This window comes from Sphaerodactylus townsendi, linkage group LG03, assembly GCF_021028975.2.
Source record: "Sphaerodactylus townsendi isolate TG3544 linkage group LG03, MPM_Stown_v2.3, whole genome shotgun sequence".
NCBI lineage: Eukaryota > Metazoa > Chordata > Lepidosauria > Squamata > Sphaerodactylidae > Sphaerodactylus > Sphaerodactylus townsendi.
The window spans coordinates 143,352,657-143,377,397 of NC_059427.1; the positions used below are offsets into that span (position 1 = coordinate 143,352,657).

Below are 24,741 nucleotides of genomic sequence, written 5' to 3' on the forward strand. Positions count from 1 at the left end.
GGGGGGGTGGGGGGGGGGGGGGGTGGGGGGGGGGGGGGGTGGGGGGGGGGGGGGGTGGGGGGGGGGGGGGGTGGGGGGGGGGGGGGGTGGGGGGGGGGGGGGGTGGGGGGGGGGGGGGGTGGGGGGGGGGGGGGGTGGGGGGGGGGGGGGGTGGGGGGGGGGGGGGGTGGGGGGGGGGGGGGGTGGGGGGGGGGGGGGGTGGGGGGGGGGGGGGGTGGGGGGGGGGGGGGGTGGGGGGGGGGGGGGGTGGGGGGGGGGGGGGGTGGGGGGGGGGGGGGGTGGGGGGGGGGGGGGGTGGGGGGGGGGGGGGGTGGGGGGGGGGGGGGGTGGGGGGGGGGGGGGGTGGGGGGGGGGGGGGGTGGGGGGGGGGGGGGGTGGGGGGGGGGGGGGGTGGGGGGGGGGGGGGGTGGGGGGGGGGGGGGGTGGGGGGGGGGGGGGGTGGGGGGGGGGGGGGGTGGGGGGGGGGGGGGGTGGGGGGGGGGGGGGGTGGGGGGGGGGGGGGGTGGGGGGGGGGGGGGGTGGGGGGGGGGGGGGGTGGGGGGGGGGGGGGGTGGGGGGGGGGGGGGGTGGGGGGGGGGGGGGGTGGGGGGGGGGGGGGGTGGGGGGGGGGGGGGGTGGGGGGGGGGGGGGGTGGGGGGGGGGGGGGGTGGGGGGGGGGGGGGGTGGGGGGGGGGGGGGGTGGGGGGGGGGGGGGGTGGGGGGGGGGGGGGGTGGGGGGGGGGGGGGGTGGGGGGGGGGGGGGGTGGGGGGGGGGGGGGGTGGGGGGGGGGGGGGGTGGGGGGGGGGGGGGGTGGGGGGGGGGGGGGGTGGGGGGGGGGGGGGGTGGGGGGGGGGGGGGGTGGGGGGGGGGGGGGGTGGGGGGGGGGGGGGGTGGGGGGGGGGGGGGGTGGGGGGGGGGGGGGGTGGGGGGGGGGGGGGGTGGGGGGGGGGGGGGGTGGGGGGGGGGGGGGGTGGGGGGGGGGGGGGGTGGGGGGGGGGGGGGGTGGGGGGGGGGGGGGGTGGGGGGGGGGGGGGGTGGGGGGGGGGGGGGGTGGGGGGGGGGGGGGGTGGGGGGGGGGGGGGGTGGGGGGGGGGGGGGGTGGGGGGGGGGGGGGGTGGGGGGGGGGGGGGGTGGGGGGGGGGGGGGGTGGGGGGGGGGGGGGGTGGGGGGGGGGGGGGGTGGGGGGGGGGGGGGGTGGGGGGGGGGGGGGGTGGGGGGGGGGGGGGGTGGGGGGGGGGGGGGGTGGGGGGGGGGGGGGGTGGGGGGGGGGGGGGGTGGGGGGGGGGGGGGGTGGGGGGGGGGGGGGGTGGGGGGGGGGGGGGGTGGGGGGGGGGGGGGGTGGGGGGGGGGGGGGGTGGGGGGGGGGGGGGGTGGGGGGGGGGGGGGGTGGGGGGGGGGGGGGGTGGGGGGGGGGGGGGGTGGGGGGGGGGGGGGGTGGGGGGGGGGGGGGGTGGGGGGGGGGGGGGGTGGGGGGGGGGGGGGGTGGGGGGGGGGGGGGGTGGGGGGGGGGGGGGGTGGGGGGGGGGGGGGGTGGGGGGGGGGGGGGGTGGGGGGGGGGGGGGGTGGGGGGGGGGGGGGGTGGGGGGGGGGGGGGGTGGGGGGGGGGGGGGGTGGGGGGGGGGGGGGGTGGGGGGGGGGGGGGGTGGGGGGGGGGGGGGGTGGGGGGGGGGGGGGGTGGGGGGGGGGGGGGGTGGGGGGGGGGGGGGGTGGGGGGGGGGGGGGGTGGGGGGGGGGGGGGGTGGGGGGGGGGGGGGGTGGGGGGGGGGGGGGGTGGGGGGGGGGGGGGGTGGGGGGGGGGGGGGGTGGGGGGGGGGGGGGGTGGGGGGGGGGGGGGGTGGGGGGGGGGGGGGGTGGGGGGGGGGGGGGGTGGGGGGGGGGGGGGGTGGGGGGGGGGGGGGGTGGGGGGGGGGGGGGGTGGGGGGGGGGGGGGGTGGGGGGGGGGGGGGGTGGGGGGGGGGGGGGGTGGGGGGGGGGGGGGGTGGGGGGGGGGGGGGGTGGGGGGGGGGGGGGGTGGGGGGGGGGGGGGGTGGGGGGGGGGGGGGGTGGGGGGGGGGGGGGGTGGGGGGGGGGGGGGGTGGGGGGGGGGGGGGGTGGGGGGGGGGGGGGGTGGGGGGGGGGGGGGGTGGGGGGGGGGGGGGGTGGGGGGGGGGGGGGGTGGGGGGGGGGGGGGGTGGGGGGGGGGGGGGGTGGGGGGGGGGGGGGGTGGGGGGGGGGGGGGGTGGGGGGGGGGGGGGGTGGGGGGGGGGGGGGGTGGGGGGGGGGGGGGGTGGGGGGGGGGGGGGGTGGGGGGGGGGGGGGGTGGGGGGGGGGGGGGGTGGGGGGGGGGGGGGGTGGGGGGGGGGGGGGGTGGGGGGGGGGGGGGGTGGGGGGGGGGGGGGGTGGGGGGGGGGGGGGGTGGGGGGGGGGGGGGGTGGGGGGGGGGGGGGGTGGGGGGGGGGGGGGGTGGGGGGGGGGGGGGGTGGGGGGGGGGGGGGGTGGGGGGGGGGGGGGGTGGGGGGGGGGGGGGGTGGGGGGGGGGGGGGGTGGGGGGGGGGGGGGGTGGGGGGGGGGGGGGGTGGGGGGGGGGGGGGGTGGGGGGGGGGGGGGGTGGGGGGGGGGGGGGGTGGGGGGGGGGGGGGGTGGGGGGGGGGGGGGGTGGGGGGGGGGGGGGGTGGGGGGGGGGGGGGGTGGGGGGGGGGGGGGGTGGGGGGGGGGGGGGGTGGGGGGGGGGGGGGGTGGGGGGGGGGGGGGGTGGGGGGGGGGGGGGGTGGGGGGGGGGGGGGGTGGGGGGGGGGGGGGGTGGGGGGGGGGGGGGGTGGGGGGGGGGGGGGGTGGGGGGGGGGGGGGGTGGGGGGGGGGGGGGGTGGGGGGGGGGGGGGGTGGGGGGGGGGGGGGGTGGGGGGGGGGGGGGGTGGGGGGGGGGGGGGGTGGGGGGGGGGGGGGGTGGGGGGGGGGGGGGGTGGGGGGGGGGGGGGGTGGGGGGGGGGGGGGGTGGGGGGGGGGGGGGGTGGGGGGGGGGGGGGGTGGGGGGGGGGGGGGGTGGGGGGGGGGGGGGGTGGGGGGGGGGGGGGGTGGGGGGGGGGGGGGGTGGGGGGGGGGGGGGGTGGGGGGGGGGGGGGGTGGGGGGGGGGGGGGGTGGGGGGGGGGGGGGGTGGGGGGGGGGGGGGGTGGGGGGGGGGGGGGGTGGGGGGGGGGGGGGGTGGGGGGGGGGGGGGGTGGGGGGGGGGGGGGGTGGGGGGGGGGGGGGGTGGGGGGGGGGGGGGGTGGGGGGGGGGGGGGGTGGGGGGGGGGGGGGGTGGGGGGGGGGGGGGGTGGGGGGGGGGGGGGGTGGGGGGGGGGGGGGGTGGGGGGGGGGGGGGGTGGGGGGGGGGGGGGGTGGGGGGGGGGGGGGGTGGGGGGGGGGGGGGGTGGGGGGGGGGGGGGGTGGGGGGGGGGGGGGGTGGGGGGGGGGGGGGGTGGGGGGGGGGGGGGGTGGGGGGGGGGGGGGGTGGGGGGGGGGGGGGGTGGGGGGGGGGGGGGGTGGGGGGGGGGGGGGGTGGGGGGGGGGGGGGGTGGGGGGGGGGGGGGGTGGGGGGGGGGGGGGGTGGGGGGGGGGGGGGGTGGGGGGGGGGGGGGGTGGGGGGGGGGGGGGGTGGGGGGGGGGGGGGGTGGGGGGGGGGGGGGGTGGGGGGGGGGGGGGGTGGGGGGGGGGGGGGGTGGGGGGGGGGGGGGGTGGGGGGGGGGGGGGGTGGGGGGGGGGGGGGGTGGGGGGGGGGGGGGGTGGGGGGGGGGGGGGGTGGGGGGGGGGGGGGGTGGGGGGGGGGGGGGGTGGGGGGGGGGGGGGGTGGGGGGGGGGGGGGGTGGGGGGGGGGGGGGGTGGGGGGGGGGGGGGGTGGGGGGGGGGGGGGGTGGGGGGGGGGGGGGGTGGGGGGGGGGGGGGGTGGGGGGGGGGGGGGGTGGGGGGGGGGGGGGGTGGGGGGGGGGGGGGGTGGGGGGGGGGGGGGGTGGGGGGGGGGGGGGGTGGGGGGGGGGGGGGGTGGGGGGGGGGGGGGGTGGGGGGGGGGGGGGGTGGGGGGGGGGGGGGGTGGGGGGGGGGGGGGGTGGGGGGGGGGGGGGGTGGGGGGGGGGGGGGGTGGGGGGGGGGGGGGGTGGGGGGGGGGGGGGGTGGGGGGGGGGGGGGGTGGGGGGGGGGGGGGGTGGGGGGGGGGGGGGGTGGGGGGGGGGGGGGGTGGGGGGGGGGGGGGGTGGGGGGGGGGGGGGGTGGGGGGGGGGGGGGGTGGGGGGGGGGGGGGGTGGGGGGGGGGGGGGGTGGGGGGGGGGGGGGGTGGGGGGGGGGGGGGGTGGGGGGGGGGGGGGGTGGGGGGGGGGGGGGGTGGGGGGGGGGGGGGGTGGGGGGGGGGGGGGGTGGGGGGGGGGGGGGGTGGGGGGGGGGGGGGGTGGGGGGGGGGGGGGGTGGGGGGGGGGGGGGGTGGGGGGGGGGGGGGGTGGGGGGGGGGGGGGGTGGGGGGGGGGGGGGGTGGGGGGGGGGGGGGGTGGGGGGGGGGGGGGGTGGGGGGGGGGGGGGGTGGGGGGGGGGGGGGGTGGGGGGGGGGGGGGGTGGGGGGGGGGGGGGGTGGGGGGGGGGGGGGGTGGGGGGGGGGGGGGGTGGGGGGGGGGGGGGGTGGGGGGGGGGGGGGGTGGGGGGGGGGGGGGGTGGGGGGGGGGGGGGGTGGGGGGGGGGGGGGGTGGGGGGGGGGGGGGGTGGGGGGGGGGGGGGGTGGGGGGGGGGGGGGGTGGGGGGGGGGGGGGGTGGGGGGGGGGGGGGGTGGGGGGGGGGGGGGGTGGGGGGGGGGGGGGGTGGGGGGGGGGGGGGGTGGGGGGGGGGGGGGGTGGGGGGGGGGGGGGGTGGGGGGGGGGGGGGGTGGGGGGGGGGGGGGGTGGGGGGGGGGGGGGGTGGGGGGGGGGGGGGGTGGGGGGGGGGGGGGGTGGGGGGGGGGGGGGGTGGGGGGGGGGGGGGGTGGGGGGGGGGGGGGGTGGGGGGGGGGGGGGGTGGGGGGGGGGGGGGGTGGGGGGGGGGGGGGGTGGGGGGGGGGGGGGGTGGGGGGGGGGGGGGGTGGGGGGGGGGGGGGGTGGGGGGGGGGGGGGGTGGGGGGGGGGGGGGGTGGGGGGGGGGGGGGGTGGGGGGGGGGGGGGGTGGGGGGGGGGGGGGGTGGGGGGGGGGGGGGGTGGGGGGGGGGGGGGGTGGGGGGGGGGGGGGGTGGGGGGGGGGGGGGGTGGGGGGGGGGGGGGGTGGGGGGGGGGGGGGGTGGGGGGGGGGGGGGGTGGGGGGGGGGGGGGGTGGGGGGGGGGGGGGGTGGGGGGGGGGGGGGGTGGGGGGGGGGGGGGGTGGGGGGGGGGGGGGGTGGGGGGGGGGGGGGGTGGGGGGGGGGGGGGGTGGGGGGGGGGGGGGGTGGGGGGGGGGGGGGGTGGGGGGGGGGGGGGGTGGGGGGGGGGGGGGGTGGGGGGGGGGGGGGGTGGGGGGGGGGGGGGGTGGGGGGGGGGGGGGGTGGGGGGGGGGGGGGGTGGGGGGGGGGGGGGGTGGGGGGGGGGGGGGGTGGGGGGGGGGGGGGGTGGGGGGGGGGGGGGGTGGGGGGGGGGGGGGGTGGGGGGGGGGGGGGGTGGGGGGGGGGGGGGGTGGGGGGGGGGGGGGGTGGGGGGGGGGGGGGGTGGGGGGGGGGGGGGGTGGGGGGGGGGGGGGGTGGGGGGGGGGGGGGGTGGGGGGGGGGGGGGGTGGGGGGGGGGGGGGGTGGGGGGGGGGGGGGGTGGGGGGGGGGGGGGGTGGGGGGGGGGGGGGGTGGGGGGGGGGGGGGGTGGGGGGGGGGGGGGGTGGGGGGGGGGGGGGGTGGGGGGGGGGGGGGGTGGGGGGGGGGGGGGGTGGGGGGGGGGGGGGGTGGGGGGGGGGGGGGGTGGGGGGGGGGGGGGGTGGGGGGGGGGGGGGGTGGGGGGGGGGGGGGGTGGGGGGGGGGGGGGGTGGGGGGGGGGGGGGGTGGGGGGGGGGGGGGGTGGGGGGGGGGGGGGGTGGGGGGGGGGGGGGGTGGGGGGGGGGGGGGGTGGGGGGGGGGGGGGGTGGGGGGGGGGGGGGGTGGGGGGGGGGGGGGGTGGGGGGGGGGGGGGGTGGGGGGGGGGGGGGGTGGGGGGGGGGGGGGGTGGGGGGGGGGGGGGGTGGGGGGGGGGGGGGGTGGGGGGGGGGGGGGGTGGGGGGGGGGGGGGGTGGGGGGGGGGGGGGGTGGGGGGGGGGGGGGGTGGGGGGGGGGGGGGGTGGGGGGGGGGGGGGGTGGGGGGGGGGGGGGGTGGGGGGGGGGGGGGGTGGGGGGGGGGGGGGGTGGGGGGGGGGGGGGGTGGGGGGGGGGGGGGGTGGGGGGGGGGGGGGGTGGGGGGGGGGGGGGGTGGGGGGGGGGGGGGGTGGGGGGGGGGGGGGGTGGGGGGGGGGGGGGGTGGGGGGGGGGGGGGGTGGGGGGGGGGGGGGGCGGGGGGGGGGGGGGGTGGGGGGGGGGGGGGGTGGGGGGGGGGGGGGGTGGGGGGGGGGGGGGGTGGGGGGGGGGGGGGGAAAACGGTTCCTGGTCTCCATCAGTCAGCTGTGATTTGACAGTACTTTCCAGCACCACACAAATGAGCCAAGGCCATTGCTTGCTAGTGCACACGCCAGATGTCGTTGCCACAAAACCAAGCATTTCTCTGTCCTGGGTGCGGAATTGTTCGGTTAGGGCTGCAAAAAGCAACTCGGTAGAGTTCTATAAATGAATCGTATATAAATGGGTTGGGAATTGTGTATTGTCTTCATCCTTTGAAAGGAGGGGGGGTGTCTGTTTTTGTGTTTTTGCTAGACAAATCATGCCCCGGCTGATTCCGGTAGTACCGAATCTCTTTTGTTGGAAAGACGGGACATGTACAAGGCGGCGGTCGCAAATGCAGAACAAGCTGGGGAGAGCTCCAAGGTGCGCCGGTATGAAAGGGGCCTCAAGGTAAGACACTGAAGGAAATGGTTTTATAACATGATCATCGTTGCTTCTTTGGGTGTTTTCTATTAACCATCAATGAGAGAGGCCTTGCAAAAGGAGGCTCTCTACAAAACAGCATAGTGTAGTGGTTAGAGTATCAGTCTAGGATAGTGGTGGTGAACCTTTGGCACTCCAGATGTTGTGGATTACAATTCCCATCAGCCCCTGCCAGTATGGACTGATGGGAATTGTAGTCCATAACATCTGGAGTGCCAAAGGTTCACCACCACTGGTCTAGGATCTGGGAGACCCAGGTTCAAATCCCCACTCTGCCATGAAAGCTGCTGGGTGACCTTGGGCTAGTCACACGCTCTTAGCCTAACCTGTCTCACAGTGTTGTTGTGCCAGCGTGGCATAGTGGTTAAGAGCAGGTGCACTCTAATCTGGGGAACTGGGTTTGATTCCCCGCTCTGCCACTTGAGCTGTGGAGGTTTATCTGGGGAACTAGATTAGCCTGTGCACTCCAACACACGCCAGCTGGGTGACCTTGGGCTAGTCACAGTTCTTTGGAGCTCGCTCAACCCCGCCCACTTCACAGGGTGCTTGTTGTTGGGGGGGGGGGGAAGGGAAAGGAGATTATAAGCCCCTTTGAGTCTCCTTACAGGAGAGAAAGGGGGAAATAAATCCACTTCTTCTCCTTCTGAGGATATAATGGGGAGGAGAACCTTGGGTCCTCACTGGGGGAAAAGGTAGGGGTATAAATGAAGTGAATAAATAAATAGAACCCAGCACCATGGTTCAGCTTTGGACCTGTTTCTTTTTCAGCTAAGTGCCTAATAACTCTGGCAGGTCTGTTACCAGTGATAGTGAGGAAACAAGATAAAAGTTATGGTCTTCGTTAGGATTTCAAGGAGGAATCTTGTGGTTTGGCTGAAGGGGCTTCCCAAGTGCCATCCCTTTGGAAGGGTCCTGACCTTGTCTTGTGTTTAGCTCTTGAAACATGCAGCTATTGTACATCCATGTTGTCTTTATTCTCCAGACCCTGGAAAACCTGTTGATCTCTGCACAGAAGGGCAAAACAATTGATGAGGATGAAATTCCACCCCCTGTACCCACTGGAAAGAATACCAGCTCCCAGCATCCTTCTCCCTTGGAGCCACTTCCTGCTTCACCAGCCTCCCCTCTGAATGAAAGTACCGCCTTATCCAGTCACCATCCTCCAGTCTCTGATCTGGCAGACTCTGAGCAGTTGTCCCCAAAAGCATCACCCGTGTCTAATCCGCCCCCCAAGCTGCCACCGCCAGCACCTCCAAAGCCAAAGGTTTCTCCAGCCCCTGCTGTGCCTCTTAGGTCTCCAGAGACACCTCAACCAAGAGCTACTATGCTTTTGGCACCCTCTCCTACTTCTGGTTAGTGCTGAGCATAAATTACCTGCATAAAAATGACCAGGGAGTGGGTGGCACAATTCAACGCGTTGGTTTTGACCTTGAAAGCCCTCTGTGGCTTGGGCCTGGGATATCTGAAAGGCCACCTTCTCATATATGTTCCTGTTGGGAAATAAAATTCCAGGAAGAGACCCTCCTGATTGTCCCGTCCGTCAAAGATACTTATTTGGTGAACAGGCAAGAGAGGGCCTTATTGGTGGCAGCCCCGCGGTTGTGGAACAACCTTCCCAGGAAGGTGCACCTGGGCCCCTCAACTCTTGATCTCTTCGGCAGCAGCTGAAGATAGTTTTATGTAGGACTGCATCTGATAAAAACTGTTCTCAATAGTGTATTTTAACTTCGGTTTTGTGTATTCTATTTTATGCATTTTCTCAATACCTTATTCTGTCTTGAGTTCAGTAAGGAAGAAAGGCAGCTAATACATGTTTTAGTTCAATCAATAAACTGGGAAAGGTCGGACACCTTCGAATACAAGCCTTTTCCGCACTGCATTAAGGCCACGCTCAACCACTCTGATGACTTATGTCCAACACAATGTATAGGGCAGTGTGTTAGATGCCAAGTGGGAGATTCAGCCTCAAAACTTCTGCCCCTGTTTATTGAGACAGACTAACGGACAGGGAGGATTATTTTTAAAGAGGTTATTGTAGTACATTGCCTGGATTTCTCAACACCTTTTGTCCTGCGTCAGAACTGTCTTTTATCTCCCTTGCTTTGGCCAGATGTGTTCAGACTGTTGTGCATGTAGAGTAGTTAAGACTCTTTAAAAAATTGGACCTACCCCTTCCAAATATATGTCAGGAATGTTAAGTCCAAACAAGATCAGGTGGCGTATGCCCAACATGAGGACCAAGAACCACAGATAATCTCAACTAGTTCTGCATACCCCAGCGTATTAAGTAGAACCCTTTGGGATCAGATTCGTGGTCCATCTAGTCCAGCCCCGTTTCACCCAACAGTTAACCATTTCCTTGGGAGATCCAACAAAAGGGCGCAGAGGCCAAGACTTTCTGCTGATGTTGTTTGTGGCATTGGTATTCAGAAGCTAACTGCCTCTGAACATTTAGTCACCGTGGCTAGTAACCCTGATTCACCTATCCTCCACAAATCTGTCTAATCCCTTCTTAAAGCCATCCAAGCCTGTGGCTAACACTGCATCCTCCGGGAGCAAGTTCTACTTTTTAATTACTCATTGTGTGAAGAAGTATTTCCTTTTGTCTGTCCCGAATTTGCTGCCCATCAGCTTCTTGGATGCCCTCGAGTCCTGGTATTTTGGGAGAAGGTGAAATAATCCTCTCTGCCCACTCTCTCTATCTTACACGTGATTTCATAAACCTCCTGTGTCAGCTTTCCAAACTGAGAAGTCCCGGATTCATCAGCCTTTCATCGTGCCTTTTGAGAGCCGAAGTCTTTAATATCTAATGGGTCACTGTTATCTATCAGCATGTTCACTTTCTCAAAGAACTCCAGAACGACAGGGAAGCAGGACTTGCAGCACTAATCTTGTGCTTACCTAAGGGCAGACCTTTCATGCTCTAAAACAGGGGTAGGGAACCCCCCAGGGGCTGATGGGAATTGTAGTTCCTGAACATCTGGAGAGCCGCAGGTTCCCTACCCCTGCTCTAAAAGGATGAAGAAGGATCCATAAAAGGATCTACGGAGGAGTGCCTACTGGAAATCCCCGGCCCAAAAAAGATCCGGCTGGCCTCAACAAGGGCCAGGGCTTTTACTGCACTGGCCCCTACCTGGTGGAACAGGCTCCCTAAGGAGACCAGGGCCCTGCGGGACCTACAGAGTTTCCACAGGGCCTGCAAAACGGACCGGTTCCATAAGGCTTTTGGCCAGCCGGGGTGACCATCAGACCCTCATACCACTTACATTTTCTGACACTCCTGTGGCCGGGAATGGGGTTGGGATAAGTCACCATCTATGAATTTCAAATTGTTATTTAAATTCTGTGAATTTTAAATTGTTATTAGATTGTTTTACTGTTATTTATATTTGTTATTGATGTACACCGCCCTGAGCCCTCTGGGGGAGGGCAGTCTAAAAATGGAAGGAATCAATCAATCAATCAATCAATCAATCAATCAATCATGCAGTGCTTGAGCCTAATGGATGTTGCCCAAGCAGTTGATGATGCTCAGTAGTGCTCTGCTGCTTTCAGGGCTCAGGGGATCTTACGGTTCTGGGTCTCACCAAATTAGTTCTCTGGCTCCCAGCTGGTTGGGTCAATTGGACAGAGACGCACAACAGCCCCTGACCTGCTCTTTGCTTGTCCCCAGGTTCTGAAATCTCTCCTACCCAGACACTCCTGCAGGGCAGACAACGGGAGTACAAGCTGGCCGCCTTGCGTGCAAAACAAGAAGGCAGCGTAGAAATGGCTACCAAGTACTTCCGCATAGCCAAGGTGGGTGCATCCCTGCAGCCGGGCAGAGCTTGAAGGGAGGGTTTTCTTTGACAAAGAAGGGGTCCCTCTTGGATCCCAAAGGGAGAATATTTCTCTCTTTTTGCCCATCGTTTCTAAAACTTCTCTTGAGAACTGCGATACCGGTGGTGCCTGGTCTTGAGGAAGAGGTCTTTCGCGTCCTCTGCTACCGGAGCTGGGGATTCAACCTGGGACTTCCTGTGTGCCAGCCTCTGCCACTGAGCATCGGCCTCTCCCCTAAACCTGTGATTACCCTCAGCTGAGTGGGTGCGCTGATGCCATAGGAAAAGTATTCGCTTTGAGGTGGTGGGAAAGCTTTATCCCCAACATTTGATCTGCGATGGCTCATGCAGCCCTCTTCTAGATCCTGGTCCCATTTGAATGGAGTAGTGCTGCAAGAAGATGGCATGCCATCTGAGCTGCTGCAGGAAGGCAGGAGCTAGAGCATTGGCCGGGCAAGCCAGAGTTAAGGTGGGCAGCATGTGAGACGTGGTCAACCAGTCCAGAATCAGGGCAGGCACAGGCATGGTCCAGGCAGTCCAGGGTCAGGGCAGACACAGGCATGGTCAAGTCAAGGTACAGGCAGGCGAGCAGGCAGGCAGGCTGAGAGCCGGAGGTCAGAGGGAGACCAGGCACGTGGAGCTTACCAGGAAGTCCACTCGCTGCACCAGGCAGAGCCAAGCCCAAGGCAGGGTTTATAGAGAGAGTTCTGGTTACTGAGGCCAGGGTCCTTCAAGGACTCTGTCCTCAGAGGCAGATGCCTCCATTTTGCAGAGCCTTCTGCCATGCCTAGCAGCCATGCAAGCACTTCTCCCAGGAGATTGTCAGCCCCTTTGAGTCTCCTGCAGGAGAGAAAGGGGGGATATAAATCCAAACTCTTCTTCTTCTTCTTTTACCCTGTAACTGTAACCTCTGCCTCTGTGCAGCTGGCTCATTACTGGGCTCTGCTGAGATTCCTGGGGGCTCTCCCAGCTGCACGGCATCAGGCTCTGCGTTGGCTTGCAGGGAAGGGCTTGGAGCTGGCTTTGCTGCCTCCACCTCCTTGCGAGGACCCAGCTCTGGCTCCACCGTGTCTTCAGGCTCTGCAGTTGAGTTCTCAGTGTCCAGAGACTGGCTCATGCCAGTGCCGCTTGGAACCAGCCCCCCTGCTGGCAATAGCTGTGTGTAAGGAGTCGTTAGTCCGGTCATCAGTCGAGACTCAAGAAGGTTTCAAGAGCTTTAGTGGAACCGTGTCATCCCAAGGCACAGGTAGCCAAAACTGAAGTTTGACTCCCTGACCTTGGCATACACCTGGAAGTTACAGAAAGGTTCAGTCCATAATCCCGCCCACCCTCGCGCTCCCATAATCTCAGCATTTGAAAGGACGGTGGGAATAGCGGCGCTGTTTGGGACAGACAGTTCATTCCCTCGTAGAAGGCAGATAAGAATGAAAGGGTGAAGTCGTTACGGCGACGCAATGAATGAGACGAGACGCAGCGATATCAAGAAGCTGGTGGAGAGAGGCCAGCAGCAGTCTGGCTAGTCTGACCAATCTGCCAATCTGGGGTCCCTGGCACCTTTATTAAGGGTTTGGGGAAGGCGGGAGAGCGGGAGAAAGTTGCGCAATTCATGACTCAGCGGAGGGCTGCGTACGTGCAGGGAGAAACATTCCTGTCTGGGTCGAATCCACATCCAGGCATCTTGTGACCTGGGTGTCTTGGAGATCTCGTGATGTGCGTACGTGTGAGCCCAGGAGGGGACAGATGGCGCAGGCATTCCTGTGCACTTTCTGAGGCTCTACTGGGTCCGCTGACGCACCCCTACAAAAGGGAAGCTCCATTGACTCGGTTCACATAAGCAGGGGGAAGCCTCCTTAACCTGGGGCAATGATAATGGCAAAGACACCTGTGGCCTTGGAGTGGACCTGCTAGCTGTCAGGCCGACACTGTGTAATACAAGGTTGCTCCTGCAAGGGGTGGGGAGGATGCCACAACAATCCGTGGCCTCCCGAGCAACATGGAAGTAGCAACGCGTGGCATTCCAACTGACAGGTGAGGGCTCTTGTAGCACTGTTAGAGGCTGTGCTGTGATCTGGGAAGTCCTGGGTTGAAATCCTGCTTTGACTGTGACCTTCCTAGGTTGCCTTAAACCACTCGTAAACTGTCATTGGCATCAGAAGGGTGCTGATTGTACGAATGACTAAGAATTACTAGCAGAGAAGAGTCCTCCAATATGGTTTCTGGGATTTGAGGAGGGGGAGGAACTAAGAAGGGTTCTGGTTGCCAAATACAGGAGTCAATTCCTGGCTCCTGATCCTAAGGGGTGGGGTGGGAGGAGTCCTTCGGGGAGTCTCTAGCCAGGACATTTGAGCTCTACTTGTGTTTTTTCTTGCCAAGAATCTGGTTGAGGAAGAGGAAGAGAAGAAATGGGAGTTGTTCAGCTGTTGACCTGAGTCTGGGAAGCCTGTGTCTCCATCTGTAAAAATACAGGCCAAAGGGGCAGTTTGAAGTAGCCATGGCTGGCATGGGTGCTTAACCCCTTTATCTGCCCCCCCTCTCCCCCACATATCTCCTTCCCCCAATCTGGTTTTCTGTGTGGGTGTTTGGGTTACCCTCCTCTTGTAGCCTGCTGACTCCACACAAGCCACCCTGTCACAAAGTTGCTTAACCGCTCCTCTGGCACCTCATTGCGAAGGTTCCAAGACTGGGTTTGATTCCCTGCTCCTACACATGAAGCCTGCTGCGTGACTTGGCTAGTCACAGTTCTCTCAGAGCTTTCTCACAAGGTGTCTGTTCGGGGGAGTGGAAGGGAAGGAGTTTTTAAGCCGCTTTGAAACTCCTGACAGCAGAGAAAGGCGGAGTAGAAATCCAACTACCAGTAAGATTTCAGGGGTTTGAGATGCTGAGAGTCAAATCTCCTTTTGTCAGATATAAAGCTTTGAGCCTCAAAATCTCTTTTGTATGCATTTGTCTTTCTTTGCCCTCTGCAGTTGGATTGTGAAGCTGTGTTAAAATCCCATTAGACTTTTTGCTGCCATGAGCAAGCCATTGACCTTGTGTAAACCTCTTTCAGGGCCTTGACCCCCTTTTGGAAGCCCTGAGGAAAGGAGAAACGGTGGATCTCAGCAGACTTCCTCCTCCTCCAGGTAAGATGGGTTCTTGGACAATTTTCCCAAGTGTCTTTCAAATGAACTTTGCCAGCAAATGAGGTGCTGGTGATCTGCAGAGCTCTAGAGTGCAGTTGTGCTGGAATGTTGTGCGAAAGGTTGCGGGTATCCTTTCTGTCGTCTAGTATTTCACCACTGAACACTTTTGTCGTATCATGGTATGTGAATGTGGTTTGCACCCAAAAGCAGGGAGAATGGATAATTGTGTAGGATCTTTTGATTATTGTGGGTTTCTGTCTCAGATAATCCCTAATCCCCTGTTTGATGAAAGCATTCTTGCGACTCTCAGTTGTACCTTATGATGATGCCTTAAACTTGGGCCTGTATTCAGCCTTAATGAGCTAATTTTTCTCAGGAGGGTTTCAGAGGGGAGCCATGTCGGTCTGCAGTAGAAGACCTAGATTTGCATCCGGTAATACCTTAAAGGTCAAAAAGAAGATGAGGGTGTGAGTTTTCAAGCGTCAAAGCTCCCGTTTGTCGAATGTTTTCTGTTTGGCAGCTTTGACTCTTGAAAGCTTATGCCCTGAAAACCTTGCCAGTGTCTGAGGTGCTACTGGATTTGTATCTAAGTTTTTCTCAGGGGAGCGTTTATAGACATGCAGGGAATCCGGGCATCAGGGAAGGTTTCATGCGTTGGCAGCCCAGTGGGCAAAGTCCTCTTTGCTTGCAGTGGAGGAAAGGCTGGAATCTCTGTGGTTCGTTCCCAGCTGTGCCCCTGATTTATCCTACGTCGTGGCATTCAGGACGGCTGAGCCAGTTCCCCAACATATTCAGCTGTCTTTTTTAAAAGGACACTGAGGACGGGAGTCCTGCAGCATCCCTACTGAAATGTCTGGGTTGGTGGGGGTAGCAGTTTGTCATGATGTAAAAAAAAGAAAGGTTCACAAAAGGTTCATCTTCTAATCAGCAGAAGTTTGCCCAACAGAGGCCGGAGACAGTCAGTCTAGGGCAGGGGTTTGCAACCTGCGGCTCTCCAGATGTTCATGAACTACAATTGGCCATGCTGGCAGGGGCTGATGGGAATTGTAGTTCATGAACATCTGGAGAGCTGCAGGTTGCAGACCCCTGCTCTAGACCAATGAGAGGCTGTTGCCGGGGCAGGGGAAAAGCATCCTTGTTGGATGTATAGAAGGCAATGCATTGTATAGGCTAAGTTCAGAGTCTGAGTCTAAGTTTAGAGTGGTTAAGTTCAGAGTGTGTGTTCACTGGTTATTGCTGAAGAGTTCTGTACAGCTTTATAGTCTTGTATAGCATAGACTTGTGTAATCTTGCAACTGCTAAAGTAAAACCTTCCTGTGAAAAAACATCTTGCATGGACAGTATTCTTTTCCAAGAGTGCTAGAAGGTTGCAGTGAGTGCAAGAAGACTACAGACCTTCTCATCTTACCAGAGTGTCTTCTTTAAACTCTGCTGATATGGTTTTGCTGTTGCGGGGGTAGGGAGTCAGTAGCATTTTGTGGACTTCCGAATGAGCGTTTTGCCATCTTTCAACTGGTGGGCTGTCTTTTTCAGATCAGCTGCCCAAAGAAGTGCTGACCTCAAGTGTGCCGCAGCGCCCGGTAGCAACAGCAACGCCCATCACACAGGCTGTGACCCCTCCGGCCCCAGGAGTATCCAGTGCAGGAGGTATGATTTGGGGTTTGATATATTGGGGTTGTTTGAATGTTCTGGCAGAATTAGCTTTTTCCCCTCCATCCTTTGGCAATAAAGAGTTCTTAACCTTCAGGTTTAGAAAACCAGAGGACATACATTGAAATTGCAGGGGGAAAGAATTAGGACTAATACAAGGAAACATTTCTTAATGCAACGCGTGATTGGTATTTGGAATGTGCTGCCACAGGAGGTGGTGATGGCCACTAACCCAGATAACTTTAAAAGGGGCTTGGACAGATTTATGGAGGAGAAGTCAATCTATGGCTACCAGTCTTGATCTGAAATTGCAAATGCCTTAGCAGACCAGGTGCTCGGGAGCAGCAGCTGCAGCAGAAGGCCATTGCTTTCACATGTTGCATGTGAGCTCCCAAAGGCACCTGGTGGGCCACTGCGAGTAGCAGAGTGCTGGACTAGATGGAATCTGGTCTGATCCAGCAGGCTCTTTCTTATGTTCTTAAGTTGCATGGTAAAATCCCATTCAGTACCCCTATAAAACAATCCTAAAACTTCTACCCCAACCTCCCCCAAAGGTGGGTGGAGTGTACAGAACACCTCAAGGCCACCCCCCGCCCTAATATGGGGAATCAGCCCAACGCCCAGGTGAAGAAACTGGTCTTCCCCAAACACTGAAACTAAAGAGTTTGCTACCGCTCTGCGTTTGCATGTATTACTGCCTGCTTCAGTCATTTATGAAGTTTTTAATGTTATGGAAAAAAATTTTTGTAAACCTTTATGAGCCTGCTTTCCTCTCAAGCAGTTGGGACCCCACGATGCCGGATCTCTGTGTTGAGTCTTCTGGAAAGCTGCTGGGAATCTATGTCCATTTTAATGTTGGTTTATTTGTTAGTGCAGGTCCCCTAAATTCAATTTCATCTACGTCTTATAGTAATTTTCTCCCAGTTCACCTTTTTTGAGTCCTATAAGAGAATACCACTTGGGACACCTGTTCTCTTATGGCAATTCATTGGCATGTTTGGTGTTTTTTTAAAAAAACAACAACCTAGAAGGAGAAGAATCTGTTTTTCATCCCACCTGTTGAGCAGAACAGAAAGCTGCCATTTTAAACCACAGGTACGAGTTTAGCTTGTGACGCAAGTGGAGATTTTGCTTAGTAGGATATTCCGTAAGCTACCTGCTGTGGAATATTTGAAGCCGTTCCCAGGTGGGCACCTGCCCGCAGTGATGAAGATATAGATATCCCGTTTGCATTTATTTAAACAATTTTCCTCCACGTTTCCCCCTAACTTTGGCCCTAAGGCAGTGGTCAGTCAAAACATTACAACAAGTTTGAAAATGCTCCTATATTTGTGTATCCATGTAAAATAATTATAATAAAAACAGTTCAACAAAGCACAAATACTGAGAGCCAATATGATGTAGTGGTTAGAGCTTTGGACAAGGATTGAATCCCCATTTGCCTTGAGAGTTCACCAAGTGACCTTGGTCCTGTTACTTCTCAGGGCTGTTGTGAGGATAAAACGAAGGGGAGGTCAATGTAACCCTCTTTGAGACTCCATTGGGATGGAAGCCAGGGTAAAAACGAAGTAAGTAGACACATAATCAGGAAGGAAGGGAAAAAGAAACAAAACAGAAAATATAATGATAGAGGGGACAAACTATTGTTCGGGGGGGGGGGGGGGGGTCCATCATGTCAAAGGCCGTTTCTCAGAGTGCTCCCTTTCTTAGCTCAGAAGGTGGGGCACCTGAAGGAAGGCCCCTGAAGATCAGACAGGTTGGGTAGATTCATATGGCAGCAGGTGGTCCTTCAGGTATGCTGGCCCCACGCCATCTAGAGCTCTCCAGGTCCGTTCCTCCTCTTGTTTCTACCTCTGGCTTAGGGTGCCTTGTGGAGCTGGACGCAGAGAAATGGCTTCCTTTTTATTCCAGATATGCCCCCACCCCCTCGAGATCTGATGGAGGCGCTGCAGCAGAGGATGGAGAGGTACAAGACCGCAGCAGCTCAGGCCAAGAGCAAGGGGGACGAGAGGAAGGCCAGAATGCACGAGCGGATTGTGAAGGTAAGCCGAACCAGAAATCCCTGTTTCCTCCAATTTTTTTGTCAGTTTCCCTGCTGAAATGTTCTGCATCTGGGGCTGTTGGGTGCAAACCTGATTAACATTTACTTCCCTGACCCTTTCCCCCTCAAACCCAGCTTCAGGGCTGACAACGGTGTAGTGGTTAAGAGCAGGTGGATTCTAATCTGGAAAACCGAGTTTGATTCCCCACTCCTCCACCTGAGTTGCAGAGGCCTATCTGGTGAACCAGATGTGTTTCTGCACTCCTTCATTCCTGCTGGGTGACCTTGAGCTAGTCACAGTTCTCTCTGAACTCTCTCAGCCCCACCTGCCTCACAAGGTGTCTGTTGTGGGGAGAGGAAGGGAAAGGAGCTTGTAAACCACCTTGAGTCTCCTTACAGGAGAAGAAGGTGGGATATAAATCCAAACTCTTCTTCTAAAATAATACATCGTATCAGCTACTGGAATAGTTTGCCTTGTTCTGTTGCCTCTCTGGCAAAAATTCTGATAGTCTCATTAGATTTGTTCACTGCATGCATGCTAGATTCTAATAGCTAGATTTGTGTTCTGCTGCCCCCGAGAGACCCAACAAAAATTTTAAAGTATAAGGTTTTGAAAGTCAAAGCTAAGATGTAAATCTTGTGGATCTCTTGGGTTCTACTGGATTCAAATCTATCTCTTCTGCCACAGATCCTCTGAAAACAGAATCTTAGTGTATTCAGACTTTTTGAAGATGGAGACTGGTTAAATGAAAACTGATTAATTTGCTGTAGTCTTCTCAACATTCACTGTTTGAGATGCATAGCAAAAATAGGCATCAAATATATCCCTTTAGAAATATGGTTGGGCTTGAAGAAAGCTGCGTGGTTACTGTTCTCTTCCATTCTCCTTCCTCCATTTTCAACTCTGTATGGGAAGAGTAATTTCAGCCTGTGTTCTTATTGAGATCTAGGTTTGAGCCGAACTGGTCTTGAATGAAAACAGAAATGTCCCTGAAAAGCATCCATACAGTACTTGAAATCTGTCACTGAGCAGCAACCAGTATTCCAGTAAGGCCAGATGAGAGGTTATATCCTGCTGTAACTTAGGGAATCTGCTTTCCTGACCTATCGGGGCACAGTGGGGCAGAGAGACAGTGCAAACGGTAACTTGGTATTGCTGGTTCAGCAAAGGCTGAGATCAGAATTGTTTGGCTTCACAGCTCTTTCCCTCTCCTTGTACTTTCCCAGTATAGTACCTCCAAAGCCACTGTTAGCAGCATGTACAATGTTTCCTTTAAAACGGATCTTTTAAAACTCTACAACACCTGAAGATGAAAGTGTTAAAGCCCAAATGGCATTAAAGAGTAGCAGAAAATGAAACAAAATGCAAAAAAGATCCAAATTCAAGGCAAGAGAGACTGAATTTTGATTTCTGCTTGGCATGATTTTAGTCTCTTTTGTCTTGGGTTTCTGCTGTGACTCCAGAAGCAAGGAGCTGCGGTGGACTGCAGAGACCCCAGACCGAAAATCATGTTGTTGCCTCTCATAGCCCTGGCACTTTGTACTCTGCAAACAATCAGTGCTCATAACTGCTTTGCTTAATAAAGTTCCAGGGAAGACCTACATTCACAGCCATGATTAGCCAAAGAACTTTGGTGTTGCTGAGTCCTGTTTCACGAAGAAAGTGTCCTCAGATCACAACTGTTTCTCTTTCAGCAATACCAAGAAGCCATCAGAGCTCACAAGGCAGGGAAACCTGTGGAGTTAGCTGACCTACCTGTTCCACCAGGTATTTGATCGCTAGCATTGTTTTGCAGGTTGGGGGGGGGATTGCTTTGGGGTTCTTCCACAACCTTCCTGGCCCCAGTTCCACTAGGAGAAGCAGGCACAGGTGATGGAACGAGGAGGGGGCAGCTGATGTTTTGGTACGCATCCTTTCTTTTTCTCTTAGAGAAGTATAGAGAATCAGGTATAACACTGCCACGAATGCTGAGTCATCTTCATGTCACAAAGACCCTATCAGCAGGGTTTAAATCAGAGTTACACAAGTCTATGCTATACAAGACTATGAAGCTATACAGAACCCTTCAGCAAGAACAAAGTTGAACACTCACTGAACACTCAACTCAGACTCTGATTCAGAACTTAGCATATACAATGCATTGCATCTTATACATCCAACAAGGATACTTTTCCCCCGCCCCGGCAGCAGCCTCTCATTGGTCTAGAGCCACAGTTGAACTCACCAATCATGTTAAAGGTTAACTGTAGCCTCTTTGCCCTGCACTGACTGTCTCCGGCCTCTTTGTTGGGCAAACTTCTGCTGACTAGAAGATGAACCTTTTGTGAACCTTTATTTTTTTAAATATATCATGACAGACCCAATTTGACACAGGCATTGAATGGCTCTCTCAAAAGCAGGCCATGCAAGAGTTGCCAACCTCCAGGTGGGACCTGGAGACCTCCTGGAATCACAGCGGATTTCCAGACGACAGAGATCCTTTGGAGAAAATGGCGGCTTATCTGCCCCCTCTCCAAACTCTACCTTGCCCAGATTCCACCCCCAGATCTCCAGTAGTTAACCAGCCTGGAGCTGGTACCCCTAAATATAACCCTGCTGTATATCAGCAGCTCCCAACTGCCATCGGCCTTCACAGTCTCCTCATACACAACCATAGTAAAATTAAAACTGACCCAAAAAACATCCTGTGTGTACCAATAATGCTAAAGTGATCTTAATTAGTACTGACACAAATATCCCTGTCAGATAATGAAACACCTCATCATTACACCATAAGTAGCCTGATTCTTCTTGTGGTGTGAGCAGAAAGAGTTACTCGGCTGAAAATGTATGGATCGCCATCAGACAATAGACAAATCAATTCCCCAGTGTTGTCAGCATCCCCCACAATCCGGAGAAGTTCTTTAATACATTTGGTCCTTTTGTCACCATAAAGAGGACTGGGCAAGGCATGTCAGGGCCTCTTGCCACACTGTTCCTTTTTTTAAAGTTTTTTGTTTCTTTCGGCAGGTTTCCCTCCAATCCAAGGGTTGGAAGCTTCACCAGGAGACCAGAGCTTTGTAGGGATCCTCGAAACTGCCATGAAGCTGGCCAGCGAGGAGGGAGAAGACGCTGAGGAGTCAAAAAAGGTGGGAGTGCTGTTTTAGGATTCCAGATTCCAAGGGTTCTGGGGGAAGCTTTGAATGTAAATCGGAAATGACTGAGCACTGTGAGTCAAGTCAAGAACCTTTAATGGCATACATTCAAATAACCTTTAATGGCATACATTCAAATGCAAATGGAATATGCTGCCACAGGAGATGGTGTTGGCCACTAACCTGGATAGCTTTTAAAGGGGCTTGGACAGACTTATGGAGGAGAAGTCGATCTATGGCTACCAATCTTGATCCTCTTTGATCTGAGATTGCAAATGCCTTAACAGACCAGGTGCTCGGAAGCAGCAGCAGCAGAAGGCCATTGCTTTTCCCATCCTGCCTGTGAGCTCCCAAAGGCATCTGGCAGGCCACTGCGAGTAGCAGAGTGCTGGACTAGATGGACTCTGGGCTGATCCAGCAGGCTCTTTCTTGTGTTCTTAAAAGAGAACGTGCACACTACAGTAATCAAACATGAACTTACAGCGACCAGGCAAAAATGGATTAGGAGCGCTTACTTATAACAATTCTAAGAAACCTAGCTATTTGCTCTAAAGCTGTGCCCAAATAATTAATCAGAAGAAACAATGATTTTGATGATCAGTCCAGCCTTCAGAAGCGGTCAAGAGAGGTAGCAGAAGCATTGATTGAGCTGTCTCATATAGAAAGCAGTGCAACAAGTCATGGTATATAGATTCCTCACTGTTTAACCTGCGAACACAAAGTATTTCATGATGCAGGATATTGGCTACCTCTTCCTTGTCTCACAGCAGAGGGTAAGACATTGCACCTAGCTTCTTAGGTTGTTTGCAAGAAGCAGGAAAAAACTAGCAGAGCCAAAAAGTGTGCTACCCAGTCGAGATCTTTCCTTGCCAGTGCATTGTATATATTGAGCATCCTTACTGACAGCAGAGTTAGTTTGCGATCGTTATTTTCGGACCAGTTGCCGGGTTCACGGTAGCTTTGGGATCTCTAGCCCTGGTTTCTTGTGCAGTGTGCTTTGAGTAGCTGGCGTTGCGATGCATCTTGACAAGCCCCTCTCTTCTCTGTTGACAGCTTGACCACTGCCCTGCATCGTCCAAACCAGCAAGCCCACCGCAACCTAAGCTGCCACTCCAGCCATGCTCACGAGCTCCACCCACAGCGCCAAAGGCGGCCGCATCTGCAAAGACGCCCTCCAAGACCGTCACAAAAGGTACTCCGGTACTGCATTCATAGATTGCTTTTGTGCCAGCTTATTTTAAAATATCCTGCCTTACTCCCTAGTGCAGGGGTCTGCAGCCTGCAGCTCTCCAGATGTTCATGAGCTACCCTGCCACCATGGCCAATTAGCTGATGGGAATTGTAGTCCATGAACAACTGGAGAGCCGCAGGTTGCAGACCTCTGCACTAGTGGGAACCCAAAACATCCTACATCGTTCCCCTCCATTTTATCCACACAACCACCACCCTGTAAGGTAGGTTAGGCTGAGAGTGTGTGCCCGACCCCAGGTCACTCAGCAAGCTTCCACGTGGGGATTTGAACCCAGAGTGGGGATTTGAACCCAGATCTCCTAGATCCTAGTCCAGCCATCTAACCACTCCACCACACTGGCTGTGCACAGTCCCCAGAAACCCTAGGTCTTGACTCCTGCCCCATCTCAGTGTGTGCTGATTGATTGATTGATTGATTGATTGATTGATTGATTGATTGATTGATTGATACATACATACATACATACATACATACCCACCCACCCACCCACCCCAGCCATCCCCAGAGGGATCCAGGCAGCAATACAACAGATAAAACAGAGTACAGTTAAAATAGCAGTAAATATTTAAATTCGACAATACAGCAAATTCGGCAGTCATTCATGATGGTGACTTAACCCCTACCATCCCCCCGGGAGGCCAATAATAATAGATGTTAATAGATGTTAGCCCGACCGGCCTCTAGAAAATGTCCCGTGGAAGAGCTCCGCTTTGCAGGCCCGGCAGAAAGAACTCAGATCCCACAGGGCCCTGGTCTTGCTCGGGAGCCCATTCCTGGCCCTCGTTGAGGCCAGCTGGGCATTCTTCGGGCTGGGGATTACCAGGAGGTTCTCCTTTGAAGAACGGAGGGACCTGATTGGGCAGTACGGGGAAAGGCTGTGGTATGTGGGTCCAAGACCGCCAACAGCGTTAAAGGTCAAAAACAATACCTTGAAAATGACCCGGAACTCGATAGGCAGCCAATGAAGGTGGTACAGGACAAGTGTTTTGTGGTTGCTGCTAGAAACTCCAGCCAGGAGCCCAGCGGCTGCATGTTGAGCAAGTTTTAATTTCCGGATTAGATTCAAGGGCAGGCCTGCGTAGACCGAGTTACAATAGTCTAATCTGGAGGTGACCATTGCATGGATTACTGTGGCCAGGTCAGAACAGGACAGATACAGGGGCCAACTGTTGAGCCTGGCGAAGATGGTAAAAAGCAGTCTGGGCCATTTTGGTGACCTGCGCTGCCAAGGATGCCAGTTTGTGGAAAGGGCGAACGGCACCTCAAATGCAGGGTTCTCTTCCTTCGCTCAGTTGGGAACCTCCTTGTTGTCTGTGCCCAAGGAGCTCTGTGCAATGAGTTCCCTCCTCCTTTCCTTTCCTCCCGACAGCTCAGCAGCAGTTGGCCTTCCTGGAGAGCCGGAAGAAGCAGCTGCTGCAGGCAGCTCTGCGAGCGAAGCAGCAGAACGACATCGAAGGGGCCAAGCTGTTCCTCCGCCAGGCCAAGGGTTTGGATCCGATGATCGAGGCATCGCAGAACGGGCTCCCTGTCGACATCACTAAGGCAAGGAGCCATCCCTGCAGGGGGCCTTGAACTGGAATAGGAAAACTGCAGGCGCCCCAGTTGCTCGGATCTCCCCAGATCACACACAAGAGTACGGTTCAAGGGTGACGTAGATTCGGGAGGCTGATCCAGATTTGGCCTGGAGAGTAGAGTTTGCTTGCAAAGCCACCTGCACAGATTTCAGCGACATAAGCAGAGATAGTTCAAAGCTTTGGCTGATTGCTGCTTCGTGCCATGCATTGAGCTTCCCGCCCACCAACCAACCACCCAAGCAAGCTGTTGTTCAGAGTGGCGCAGCTGCTTTCCTCCGTGATCTGCCGGGTGCTCCAATTCATCCATTCGCTCCCATCTTCGCAGTGCAGTGGCTTCTGGAGGGCTGTAACCATGTTAATACAGACGTCATAATATTTATTTATTTATTTTTATTTATTCGTTCCACTTTTATATTGCCCTCCCCCGGAGGGCTCAGGGCGGTTTACAACATAAATACAAACAAGTGGATAAATAAGATAAAATGCTAAAAATTAATATCAGTTAAAATGCAGCGCTACAGATCATAATCATTTAAAACAGATGGCGTACAACCCTTAACTCCTCTAGTTCCTCTGAGAGGGGAACAGCGGATCTCAGTTGTTAATGGGCACCTATCAGCAGCCGGCCTCCCCAAAAGCCTGGCAGAATAACTCAGTCTTACAGGTCCTGCGGAACTCGTGTAGGTCCCGCAGGGCCTGGACAGCTGGAGTAAGAGCATTCCACCAGGCAGGGGCCAGGGCCATAAAAGCCCTGGCCCTCGTGGAGGCCAGCCGCATCATAGAGGGGGCGGGGATCTCCAGTAAATTGGCCTCTGCCGAGCGCAGAGACCGACGTGGGACATATGGGGCCAATTGTGCCATGCATTGAGCTTCCCGCCCACCAACCAACCAACCCAATTGGCCATAATAGAGCTTCTTTAACCATGAGCGTGAAGTAACCTCTCTGCTGAGCCACTGCGACTGGTACAGTCAGCAGGCAGGATAAACTATCAGAGCTTTGGGCTAACGTTGGCTGTTTTAATCCCCCCCCACACACACACACACAGATTGTCCCACTGGGTCCCATCTCAAATTTTTGCAGGGATATTTGGCCAGCGCTGTCTGCCCTCTGAAACTCTCTTCCAATGACAATAACTTCTGAGGTATTGTGGGTTTTCTGGGTTGCATGGCCATGTTCCAGCAGCATTGTCTCCTGACG

General features: G+C 60.2%; 1 protein-coding gene across 6 annotated transcripts in view; it reads left to right on the forward strand.

The window, feature by feature from the left end:
• CC2D1A (coiled-coil and C2 domain containing 1A) overlaps positions 1-24,741 on the forward strand; it is a 73,201-nt gene that overhangs the window by 22,365 nt on the left and 26,095 nt on the right. For 5 of the 6 annotated variants that reach the window (XM_048490569.1, XM_048490570.1, XM_048490572.1 and 2 more), the window contains exons 6-15: positions 6,781-6,918; positions 7,934-8,303; positions 10,625-10,749; positions 13,819-13,891; positions 15,425-15,538; positions 17,453-17,583; positions 19,278-19,350; positions 20,593-20,711; positions 21,771-21,909; positions 23,339-23,511. In XM_048490569.1, coding sequence (XP_048346526.1) covers positions 6,781-6,918; positions 7,934-8,303; positions 10,625-10,749; positions 13,819-13,891; positions 15,425-15,538; positions 17,453-17,583; positions 19,278-19,350; positions 20,593-20,711; positions 21,771-21,909; positions 23,339-23,511 — 1,455 coding nt within the window. The remainder of the gene's footprint in view (positions 1-6,780; positions 6,919-7,933; positions 8,304-10,624; positions 10,750-13,818; positions 13,892-15,424; positions 15,539-17,452; positions 17,584-19,277; positions 19,351-20,592; positions 20,712-21,770; positions 21,910-23,338; positions 23,512-24,741) is intronic. The other variant, XM_048490574.1, reaches the window with a different exon arrangement.